General features: G+C 39.8%; 2 protein-coding genes across 2 annotated transcripts; one reads left to right on the top strand and one right to left on the bottom strand.

Moving 5' to 3' along the window:
• Positions 1-341: 341 nt before the first annotated feature.
• Positions 342-3,225, top strand: LOC145503168 (dehydrogenase/reductase SDR family member 6-like). The gene has a single exon (XM_081482631.1). The coding sequence runs from the start codon at positions 402-404 to the stop codon at positions 1,146-1,148; it is 747 nt and encodes a 248-aa protein (XP_081338757.1). The 5' UTR covers positions 342-401; the 3' UTR covers positions 1,149-3,225.
• A 6,159-nt stretch (positions 3,226-9,384) lies between these two features.
• On the bottom strand, positions 9,385-11,072 carry LOC145460345 (transcription factor HES-1-B-like). Its single transcript, XM_081445126.1, has 4 exons — positions 10,918-11,072; positions 10,709-10,804; positions 10,365-10,458; positions 9,385-10,034 (listed from the first exon to the last, which is right to left on the bottom strand). The coding sequence occupies exons 1-4, from the start codon at positions 10,978-10,980 to the stop codon at positions 9,610-9,612; spliced, it is 678 nt and encodes a 225-aa protein (XP_081301252.1). The 5' UTR covers positions 10,981-11,072; the 3' UTR covers positions 9,385-9,609.
• Positions 11,073-12,908: the final 1,836 nt, after the last annotated feature.

Genomic DNA, 12,908 nt, shown 5'->3' with positions numbered 1-12,908 from the left:
AAGCTTTCGAAAACTGTTTCAAAAGTGGGATCTTTTGAAAACGCTCCGTTTCTAGCTAGGGTGGAGTGGGTGAAAACGGAGGATTCTGAAAACGGTGACGAAAAAAGCGTCACACACTGTCGTTTCCATCACTGTTTTCGGGCGTTTTAGTGTGGACAATGGCGAAAACGCATAAAAAGGTATGCGTTTTCGCATAACGAAAACACTGTTGTGGTCGGTGCAACATTGAGTAAGTTAGAGGAACACGAACGAAGAGACATTCCAGGTAGCATACATATGCAATATTACTCCAAAAGCAATCCGCTGACAAATAGCAGCTCTCATGACGGTCACGAGTTTAGTAAGTAACGCAATATTTTTAAACTGTGTTTGTTGGCTGTCGCTCTCATTCGATCCACAAAATGGCACGAAGACGCTTAGAAGGGAAAGAAATCCTACTTACTGCCGCAGCACAAGGCATCGGCCGTGCTGTCGCCGAAGCATTCGCCGAGGAAGGAGCCAAAGTTTTAGCCACCGACATCAATGGTGAGAAACTCGCCGAGCTCGACTCCATCAAAGGAATACGAACCAGGATTCTTAATGTAACAGACTACGATGCGATAAAAGCCCTCGCCAAAGAATTCTCAAAGCTCGACGTGCTTTTCAACTGTGCAGGCATCGTGCATGATGGAACAATCCTAGACTGCGAGGAGAAAGATTGGGACCTCTCGTTCGATATCAATATTAAGAGCATGTATCGAATAACAAGGCAATTTCTTCCGATCATGTTAGCACAAGGTGGAGGGGTCATCATAAACATGGCGTCTGTGGCTTCAAGCATCAGGGGAGTACCCAACCGTTTCGTTTACAGCACAACAAAGGGTGCGGTGATCGGCTTCACAAAAGCTATCGCGTCCGACTTCGTTACTCAGGGAATTCGGACCCATGTCATTTGCCCAGCCACGGTGGACACGCCATCTTTGCGGGAACGAATTAACAGTGCCCCAGATCCTGAGGAAGCTATGAAGAAATTCCTTGCCCGCCAGAAGCAAGGGCGTCTTGGAACACCTGAAGAAATCGCCAGGCTGGCCCTGTTCCTGGCGTCAGATGAGGCACCTTACATGACGGGGTGCGAGCACATCATTGATGGGGGATGGATGCTGGCTTAGATGGTCACTCTAGAAATATAATACTGCGGGCTCAAGTCTTCTATAATAATGACCAAGTTCAAGGTCAGTAGAAGCCAATGACCAGTAGTCTAAATGCCCCTTTTATAAATTAACAAATAGGTAATTAACTACAGTGTAGCCGTTGTTTGCAGGGTTTCTCTTCTTAATTTTTGCTAAACATAATTCAAGGTTGTCATTAAGTTTTAATTCACCTGTATCCTAGCTTGATCCTCAAATTTAATTCGCACCAAACTCATGCGGTGAAGTTGTGCCAAGTCTAACCCATAACAAACTAAGTTGTTACTTTATGGGTGAATCAACAACAGGTAAGTTCACTCACAGCATCAAGGGGCCATCATGCATACGCAGGTGTAACAGGTGTTACAGGTTATAACCCTTGTGGTCCTTTATTGACAGCCCTGATATTAATATGGCAATTCTACTATGTCAGGGCTTAATCAATAAGGGCCGTAAATATTAACACCTGTTATGGCTGAGTGTGCTTGATTTTCCTTTGATGCTACAGGTGAAATTGCCTGTTGTTGATAGAATTCAACCACAAAGTAAAAAGTTTGCTGTGGGTGTGGAGAATGAGGCTACAGGTGACTCGAAACTTAATGACAGCCCTGCACGTGATTCATACATTAAGTAATTATATAAACTTAATTGTGTGATTCAGTCTGACCAAAGAGTCTGCAAAGTTGGCAGGAATAGGTTGAGTTACTGATAGTCTCTGCATTTGGCTCAATAATGGCACTCAGAGTTAATAATTATTAGTTATGGAAAAAAACACTCAAGCAAATTAAGAACTGGGCTATTAATAATAATATTATTGTTTCTTGCTAACCTTTCAACTTTTGCTGAAATAAAATTCCAGGTAACTTGATTAGGGTAAAAATATTATATTGGTGAAATTTTATTTTGTGATCTGAAGTGAATAAACAAGCAAAGACATTATTATACTCATGCTCTGACTGGGTGACTGCATGTTTTACATGAGATCAAACACGATTGTTAATTTAATACCTCATAACACACTTCTCTCCATGATATCATAAAAGAAGTATAAGGCTGGTTTACATTATTTTTACACAGCCAGTAATGCTTGTTCAAGTCTTCGATTATACTTAAGTGATTCTGGAGCAACTCCGTAAGATGCTGTGACACTCAAATTTGGAATCAGGAGAATTGAGTTGGGAAGGGACAGTGCATGTGATCCTTCTTATGAGTCTGGTCACTCATAGGCCATCAACCCTGACTTGCCTGCAATGGCTTGGCTGCATGCAATCAGTCTTTTCAGTCCACACATTTTGTCTGCATTTTAAACTCTGGTAAAACATCATTTGTTAGCCTATCAGAGTATACACCAAGCTTTTAACAGGATTGTAGCTAGCTTATGTTACAGCAGTTAACAATGACACTATATTTTGAATTAAAGTTATGAAATGTTTGCAACCTTGTAACCTTGGTGGTGTTTTCCACTCTTTGTTCTTGTTTTCTTTTTTTTTTTTTAATTGCATTTAACACATCATTACTTTTTGCTAATACGGTCAAACCACTTGTACAAAAATGTGCCCTGGTAATTTTGCAATCTTTTCAGCCACTCTGCGATCTATGTGGACTAAGTACTAACCTGGAATGTGCAAATTTTAGATGAGTTATGTGTCAATATTTTGAGTCTATTTTCTGATGCACAATTGACCATGAGGTACACCTCAAAATATTAGTTTTCTAAGGAGAAAACCAACACTGAATTAGATAAATAAAATTCCTATTTCTTGTGATCATGCCATCCATTTCTATACAAAGCCAAATTTGAAGCAGGGGTCTTGAAAGAAGAAGTGACTTTCGTAGTTACTGTAACTTCCAAGATGTGGTCGGAAAGTATCGCAAACTATGTATCATTAGAAAGTTTATTGGAAAGCTTATTTTTTCATATAAACAATGAACTTGTGATGCAGGGTGATAGAACAACACCTGTGCAAACATGACTAAAAGAAAATGCGGCTTACCATTGCCATGCCAACGAGATACCTCCGGTATACCTCTTACTGAAGAGAGACCTGTTGTTTACAAACAACAATTTCCTATTAAATTTTTGCGAAAATAGATAAAAAGGAATTGTCAATGAAAAGTCAAACAGCTAAACTTGTCATTACTGAATGAGCAAAAAACAAACTTGGCTTAGGGAAGTGGTGCGATATTAATCTAAGTTGATACGTTTTAAATTGTTCGCCGTTTGTCAGTGTGGAACTTTGGCCTGTGTAAAAAGCCTTGGCGGTCAACGCAAAAAAAGTTTGTGCGAGGAGGGAGAAACAAAGTCTGTTGGTTTTAGTTTAGACTTTGGTGAGTCTCATTTCATCTCCAATGTAAGACTTACTCGTTTTCTCAGCTTATTACTGCACTTCAACGCATGAATCTACATTTTTAATTGTCTCAGTTTCATCACGGGCAGTTAAGGTGGCCGAACACAGTTTTCGCGCGCGCTTTTGCTGATGCAATTCAGCGCGCGCACAAGGATTGCAAAAAAACAAACATGCCGCCGTCAATAGAGCGATCATTTTATTTACTTAACACCCGCACTATCTGTGCTATTTTTCTCTATAATTGAACGCAGTGTATTGATGGCTTTAGTCTTTTGTCCTAAATATATGTTAGAAAAGGTACAGATGCAAAGAACTCAGCAATTCGCAGCTTTTTCTTTGTTACCGAAAAAACCCAGTTAAATGCAGCGCATGCCTAGTAAGTCAAAACATAGGCACGCAAGGCGTGCAAGAGTTATTTTTTTGTGAACTATAAGTCTCGGAGATAGGAGCATTCATGGAACTGTTTACAGTAATGATTTGGTTGATTTGACAAGTTTTTTTGGTTGCGATGTACAGCAAGAAAGAAACTGGGAGTTTATGATGTACATAAGTTGTTACATCGGTAATGGTAAGATAACTAAATAGTAAGCCATAAAATGTTTGACTGAACAAACTACAGTAATCTGACACGTCTCCAGATTAATGTAGATACCATCTTATTTTCTAACAGGCAATTTTATTCGTTCTTTGATAAAACCCACACTGTGATTGGTCTGACACGCGCACATGCATAACTCTCTCACACACCGATCACGTAACCCTTCCCCCGGAGGGGGACTCTCTTATATGGGCTATATACGTCTGTTCGGCCCCGAAGGGCATGGTTTTCCAGCCGTTTTGGTCATAAATAGGGTATCGATTTTAGCTGATTTTGGCCATTTTGGTCATAAATAGGGTACGGTTTTTGCACTCTAGCCTTGATATGGGTATGCTTTAAGAAGAAGCCACTTTTTCATCATTATCGAAAAGAAAATCAACAAAAGCCCTTCACAAATTTATATGTTTACGGTAATTTAACATTGGTTTGAACTAGGGAGCTAATTATAACGCAAGTCTGAAACAGGGTTTTGATTTGAGGGTCAGGTCGTAAATAGGGTTTCGAATTTTTGGTCAGGTCATAAATAGGGTAAGGAATAACGCAGATTTTGGTCATAAATAGGTTAAGGGTTTTGGGAAGCGGGCCGCACACCCCCAACCAATTTTTCTGCCCCTAAGAGGAATTTTTGCTCAAAAATACTCAAGTTAAGAGAACTTTCCGCATTTTATACGAGTCGTAAGTTTACTCTTTTTACACAACACAACGCAACAACACTACTTCACCGAAAATTGAGAGAAAGAGAAAAAAACCTCTCTGACACGTTGAAAGTCTGATTTAATTAAATTGCACTTTAAGTTGGTGCCACACAGTCTTCAAAGAACATTTGAACAGTTTTCATACTTTTTACCTTTAAAAATATCGGACTGAAAAGAATGTCATAAAATGCCCATCAAATAAAAATATTAAAATGCTACTGCAGAGACGTAAAAACACTCTAGAAATGAAAGCTTCTTTTTTGTTTAACCTGGGAACAATAGCCGATAACTTGTAAGCTCTAATTGAATTTACTGCCATATGAAAAACAAAAGTGTCCAGTTACCATTTGTAACTAAAAATAGTAAACATCTCGTGGGAACAAGTGGTGACGATTCGTCAGCTCTAATTGAATTTACTACCTTGTGAAAAACAAGAGTGTCAAATTACCCATTGTTACTAAAAAATAAAAATATCTCGTTATATTTGCATGCAATAAGAACAAAACAATCGTTACCTGCACTTACTATTGTAAACGTTAGAACTGCTTCAAATCTAAATACTCTCGTCTCCTCTAAAAACATATCCTAAGAACTAGAACCGACGATTCGTGACCTCTAATTGAATTAACACCTTGTGCAAAACAAAAGTATCAAGTTACCCTTTGTAATTGAAAATAAAAATATCTCGTGCCATTTGCCTACTACTCATGAACTGCTTCAAAACTCAAGACTCATCTCGTTCATAACTAGCCACCATTACACTGAAAATTATGCACTCTAAAACAACCCAATGTCCGTATGTAACTATCACACTCCCCTCCAAACCGGACTAAAAATCACAAACCGGCAACATACACGTCACTCTTTATTTTTCAATTACCAAAGTCCTTGTGTTTGTACATACCTTGTTTTTCACGTACCATTTACCTTTACAACAAGAAATTTGATTGGCTGTTCATAGTAGATCCAATCTGATTGGTGTGACATACATACATCTCTCACTCACTCACTCACTCACTCACTCACCCATTGACCCGTCCATAACATAGCCGACGCGCCGACTAAGAGATATTTTTTTACAAAAAAATAACTCAAAAATTGCAATTGAATGAAAATTTGCACTCTTGGAACTACGCCTATTTCTCGTGAACCACTCATTAGAATTTCACGAAATTTGGCACGAAAATACTTTAGGAAATAAGTAACTGGAGTATTGAAAATAACTGAACTTTAACAAATGAAAATCTAGATATTCCAGAAAACCTTCAACAAGGGATAATTAAAGATCTCTCTAGTTCGTATAGTGTGATCGTCCGGGTGAGTGTAGTTCTGAAAAGAACTGTTGTTGGTGACTGACGTTTCGACAACCTGAGCGGAAGTCATCTCAGTTCAGAGTCAAGTGAATAGTGTTTGTCAGTCGATGATGTTATAAGTCTGGTCCGTTGAACGTGATTGGTCAGTATAGCCATGATGGTATTGGCTGAAAGACTCGTGTAAAGTTTGTCATCAGTCATAGGTGGGTTTCGATCTGTCTATTGTTAGTCAAGTAGGTCGGGTTTTGGTCCGTGTATTGTTAAGTCGGTCTGTTAGAAGTCCGTTTGTCGGTTTCGTTTCTGTCGTGGATAAGTCGTTTGTAAGGCGCCGGTAGTTGTTGACATCTGTTAAGAGGCGTTTGTTCTAGGTTAGTGTACCAGCTTTCCAGAGTCAGTCGTTGAAAATAGTTTGTACTGTAGGTTAAGCACTGAGCAGAGTCCCAGTCAATGTTGTGGTTTGTCAGTTGATGATGTACAGCAATGTGATTGTTGGCATCACCATTTCTCGTGGCTCGTTTGTGTTCAGTCAGTCTCGTGTTAAGGTTTCTGCCAGTCTCACCAATGTAGGAAGCCTGGCAGTCGGAGCAATTGATCTTGTAAACTGCTCCCTGTCTGTCGTTAGGTTCGTCTTTGTCTTTCACGTTGGTCAGTAAGTGTCGTAACGTAGTTGTTGGTTTGTGGGCTACACGGATGTTGTAGGCCTGTAGGATCCGTGAGATGGTCTCAGAGGTGCCCTTAATGTAAGGTATAGTCCTGTAGTGACAGGTGTAGGGTTCCTGTTCGTAGCGTCAGCTTCAGTAGGTCGGTAAATGTTTCGTCTAATAAAGTCAGCGTTGTAGTTGTTTTTGTGAAAAACACGTTCAAGGTATCTGTTTTCGTCACGGAAGCTGTCCGGTGTGTCACAAACTAGTTGCGCTCGTCTCGTCAAAGTCATTATAGTCGTGTGAAGTCGGGTTGTAGGATGATTCGTCAAGTAATCTGTCGGTATGCGTCGGTTTTCTGTACACTGTCGTTCGTAGTTCGTTGTTGTCGCGGCTTACCAAACAGTCTAGAAAAGGAAGTTTTCCATTTTCTTCGATCTCTTTAGTAAACTGGATGTCGGCGTTCTGTTCGTTTAGGTGGTCGTGAAAATCGTCAATTTCGTCTTTGCGAACGGCGGTAAAGGTGTCGTAACGTAGCGTAACCAAAATGGTCTTAACTTGTGAGAATCGTTACAAGCTTGGTGCATGCAAATTATAAAGAAAATCTAATGACTAGATTTTCTACAAATAAACAAAACCGATTTTAAAGGCCTGTTTATTTTTATTCGTGTTGCCATGGCAACGACACATACGTCAGCTTAACCATCAAAAAACCAAAGTTTGTGTTGTTAACTTGCTTGCTGCCATTTTTGGCGACGGAAGGATCAAGGGTTTTAGAGAAAAAGGTGAATGAAACATAGGTATCAAAAACTGTGTTCAGCCACCTTAATAGACACTTTCACGCTCTAATGGGCATTATGGGTAATCGGAGCACGATTGCAAAGAAACAAAGCGGCAAAAGATACGTTTTTCTTCATATTTCCGTTCTGCGTTTAATTTTCGAGAAGAAACTTTTACTGTAAATAGAGAAACCCCTTTTCTACAGTTACTAGCGTTTTTCAGTCGATTGGGTTAGGTATTAGCCTACTTGGAGTATCGGAGATGTTATTTTTGTGGCTTGAGCGGCCGAGACGATCAAATTATTCGGCTTTAACCGGCCCAAAAACGCTGGTAATGTTTCGTCTCCAAATGTGAAATCCGAACGGAAATTTAAAGAAAAACGTATGTTTTGCAGCCTTGCTTCGTTGTAAAGTTGCCCTGATTACCTATAATGCCCCTTAGAGCGTGAAGGGATCTATTTTCCCAAAATAAGCCCCCCCCCCCCGGATATAAGCTCTTCTATTTGCTAACAAAGATATTCACTCACTCACCCTCATCGGGCCAATGAGGACTCTTGAGGCCGGAAATATTATTCCGGATTTACCCCCCTCCCCCCCGCTCCCTCCCCACCGGATATAAACCCATCTAATGCATAAGTGCGTTCCTTTTGCGTTTCTTTACAAACATCAAATTTTTTAATCGAAAGTTATACGCGAATAGGGTAATAACTGGGTAATATGGTAATAGCTCTAAATGTAATGGTATGTTACCTTTAATTTGTTTCTCAGATACATTTTACATCGTCGTTCCGAAACATTTTATTATTCCACTTATATGACCCCCCGGATATATGCCCCCCTCCCCAGTTTATGAGCCCATCCAAAACCCCATATGAAGTGATGTAAGCCCAGGGCTTTCGCATGGGAGTTAACGGTATTTTCTTTCTTTTTTTTATCTAAACAATGCATTTATCCTTAGGAGATCGACTGATTAATTTATGATTGATCAATTTTCTTGGACTTCTATTTATTAAATATCTCAGCCTATCTTACGCTAATTTTTCTTTATATATTGACCGGACGTTCGTGAAAACGATCTTTTTGAAGCAATTATATTCCCTTTATTGTTGCTAGAGACTTGAAGCTTTCACGTACGGGCCGCGGAACTACACCTGACAGAAGGCTAAAAACGGTTTGTAGATGTTCATTTCTCGAAGAGCAAGGGGAGTCAGCGGACACTCAAAGAAATTATAATGCACGTGAAAAACAAAACTGAAAGAGCGAAGACTGGGGAGAGTAATATTCGAATACTCGGTATTGGACTGGAACTAGCTAGCAATGCAAATGGCGGGGGGATTGAAAGAGACATTTGATAAAAACTCCATTACAGGGACGGCGGAGCCTAGCCGGGGGGCTGCCCCCCCCCCCCCCAATTTCAAGCTAAAAGTACACAAAATGATAATTTCACAAATATCTTCACACCCCCTACAAGTTAGCGTCTCTGGCGCTTGCTTGTAAGTCCCCCATTCAAAATACGCTCCGCCATCCCTGCATTAGTCTCAACTGCAAGCGAATGAGCGGGGGGTAATTAATGGGAGGGAAGTGAATGTGAACGAAGAAGTAAAGCGAATAAATTATCAACTATCACGGTTAGAGTTGGACTGCTGGGTCTCGGTGGGTTTTTTTTGGCTTTTCTTCAAGTTAATATTTCATGCAGGAATGACGAGAATAAAAAGAAAACATTCGTGTTCTCAAAAAGGGTTGTTCCCCTTGTGATTATTAGAATAAAAGAAATCCCTTTCTTGAAATTCATTCATTTCCTTTCAGAACAAATAACGCAAAGTTTTCAAATTAAACTTCATTTTTTATTATTATTCTTTTTAAACTGCCTAGCAGCAATTCGCGATATATAAAACATCTTTCGCTAATAAAATCTCTCGTCAAAAGCTTTATCTGCATTGATTTCTTCACACAGTTAAGAGAAGTAGTGAACTTAACTCTCACTTAAATTATTTTCGTAAAAAAAAGTACATTCAGACATATATTTCCGCTTATTTTCTAGCATTTGTCATTCATTTAAGTGTTCATTATCACCAAGGACGCCATAGAGCCGTTTTTGTTGTCGCGCTCGGAGAACTCGCTGAGGTGAGGCTGATCTGCTGAGCGTGAGGGAGGGATGGACTGACTGGGGACGGAGTTCTTGACATCTCAGTTTGAACTGGGCTTGTTAAAGGGATGAAAACCGCAGATTGTCTTGTTGGTGATGGCGGCGGTGAAGGATATGGGACCCAGACGGCGTTTGGCGCAATGGCGGGAAAATTCGGAGTCGTGGCGGGAATCCCTGGCGCGTGGCTCGTGGCGACACGGTTTGTGGCGTTACCATGGCAGCACGAAGCCAAGTGTGACAAGAGTGTTTCCCTGAGCTGGTCGCTTCCGTCGCTTGTCATGATATTTCTGTTGACTTCGTTTACACACTGATTGAAGCCAGCTCGGTATTCAGCAAGCGACTTGGGATCTGAAAGTTTTAAAATGAAAAAATTCTGTTAGATTCCCAGCTCGATTGGAAGACAAACTTGTAAATGTAAATAAATCCAAATATTGCATCGCATGATTATTGTTAAAATTGCAGAGGCGAGAACGGAAGAATATATCAACTTTTTTTTCTCTAACAAAAAAATCTAACTTAACAAAAGGGGGGTTAATTGTGCGAAATCTTTTAATCAACTCATATACCATTAAACACATTGCATTTCCCTGGTTCCTAATTTTAAAAGTTTATTCACTTTAATAAAACTTAATGCTTTGTGCGTCGTAAATGATTAGGAACATTTCATGGAGGTATTACCTTCTGTACGAGTGTCCTTTCGCTGCATTGCTCTGAGGTAGGTGACAGTCATCTCAAGCACGTCAGCTTTCTCCATCTTGGAATAACGAGAGGCCTTAATAAAAAAAAAGTTATTACTCAGTAAGCTTGAGTTGTTTAACCTTTGACTAAATTAAATCAGAAAATAAATCATTTACATATAACGATGTCAACTTTCCAAGCGTTCAAAATGCAACAGAGTCGATCGAATATCCCAGTACATGGTTCATAATAAGTGTCATTGTTGAAGAGCCGAATCATTCTCAGTTTGGTTCAGTTCTCAGTTTTCTACGTTGAAGTAATGAAATAATTTATCAGCTACTTACATCTTTTTGAAGAAGATCCAATACAAGACTTTTGAGCTCGTTTAAGCTGTCGTTAATTCTTGCTCGGCGCATTTTTTCCATCAATGGCTTCTTTGCCTGAAATAACAAATTTCAAACTTTAAGCAACAAGTTCTGAAAAGTCGAAAACTTTATTAGCTCATTTCTCAAGTCTGAAGTACCAGCAAAAAGTTAGAAAATTTACTGCTTACCTTCCTCCTCTCCGACAGAATTTTGCCAACGTAAAGTACACTGTCGACGCATTCAACGGGCATGTTTTTAAACGTTTAAGAATGTGTTTTTCTAAGGAACTTTGTCGGAGATGTTGACTCGGCGAGTATTTGTCGCAAACTGTCCGACATGCATGATGCGAACCATTTATATTCATCAATCGTGGGAAAATATCGGGGTCGTGTGCCGACATTAGATGAGTCTTATTTACAAACACCTGTCTTCTGACAATCGGCTTGGTGCCCAAACAATGCTGGCTTCATACACAAAGCCACAACCGTGGGAACAGTCGCCTCTGATTGGCTAAGCGCTTAGAGTCGCACGATAACCGTCGTTTGCATTGTTTCCCGCCTTCAGCGGCGCGTGAAGAGCGTGAGACCAGGCGAATGTGATTGGCCGAGACGCGCGTGATTCACTTCATATAATTATGGCTGTGCTACTCGTACATTCAAACTTCTAAAACAAAAGCAAAATGACAATCCGGAGCTCTTGAAATGAGGCATCGAGGCCATTTGAGCACGTGCCGTAATTGACTCGACACTCTCATGCCTTTTGTCGTACCAGCTCCTTTTTCTCCAACACAGCTTTTAGTTTTAAAGGCCTCTAATAAGTTTTATATTGACCGTTTCAGAAAGTTTAAGCCGTTCTCTTACAATCCACGTGCTGCATAAAACATAACAGGTATTATTTTCATTGTTTGTCCCATTCTTTAGCACTTTATCTTTCTTTGCACTTAAATCGCGCTTTGCAAGCACCATTTCAATAACAAAGGAAGGCGAAAATTTCCCACGGTAGAACGAGTCGCCGACTAAATGTAAAATAAACGACATTCCCTTGGTTGAGCACGTATTCAACACCGTGCCAGGTGCACTTATGTTTGTTTTGCCGTAATAGTCGTAATGGAATCACTAAAATGGATTTATGCTTGACAATTACAAGTACTTTGAGTAAACTGAATCCATTTTTATCCATTCGGTTTGTCCAGCGGGTTGAAATCAGTTTCGTTTCTTTTGGCTTATTGAAATATAGACTTAAAAAAAAATTGCCAATTTGGCCACACTTCAACTGCTCAAAAACGGGAGGAATCATTTCAACTTTTAACAAACGATAATTAAGCATGGTTGTGTAAGGGCTAAATCAGTTATAAACGAATTTTATAGGGCTACGGGCTACGAGAGCAAACTGGGGCTACTTACGTGAATTTGATGTCTTTCATAAACCGAGTTTTCGTTAACGTTCACTGTTTTTTCATATCTGTATTTGCTCAGTAACTAATCCTTACAAAGTACAGCTTTCCAACTGCTAAATTGAAAGTCATAACAGATTTTATAAATAGTTTATAAAATAATGGATGTTTATTAAATACAAATTCTTGATTCACGCTTGGATAGCTAGTAGAGCACAAACTCCACAAAGTGAAACAAGCATTCTAACTTCTTATTTACACCATTGAAATACGTCTTTATCTTCACATCATGACGGTGTTAAATCGTTACTTCATTCCATTGAACGCTGCGACTACTGCAGTGAACCGGCTTCGAATTAAGAAACAAAATTCCAAAAGGTTTGGCAAACAAGAACTAAAATTCATGAATTTGAGAAAGAGCGATGCCGGAACATATTAAAGTATTTTGCAGTCAGTTTCTAGTTTTCAGAGAGCTACTGAAGCGTGCAGGCTGATAAACTAGTAAAAGTGATTTTGCTTTTGTTCAGCCGTCAACCGGTATTGAACTTGAAATCGGTGAAGTGAGAGGGTAAAGTTACTCGTATTGATTCGATATTAGCAGTGAGTATATCGGAAGCACGCCCGGGGTTATTTGCATTTTAAAGCTAGTAAGTTACGCGATCACATTCGGTCATGGCTGGCTGCTCATGACTGCCATATTTAGTCCGCGTCCGCACTACGCCGGAGTAATTTGGAAACGGAGGTTCACTCTGAAGACGCATCAAATGATTTGAAATCACACTACGC

Source organism: Orbicella franksi, chromosome 11 (genome assembly GCF_964199315.1).
Source record: "Orbicella franksi chromosome 11, jaOrbFran1.1, whole genome shotgun sequence".
NCBI classification, from domain to species: domain Eukaryota; kingdom Metazoa; phylum Cnidaria; class Anthozoa; order Scleractinia; family Merulinidae; genus Orbicella; species Orbicella franksi.
The sequence above is the reverse complement of the archived record's forward strand: the minus strand, read 5'-3'. Positions and strand labels throughout refer to the sequence as shown.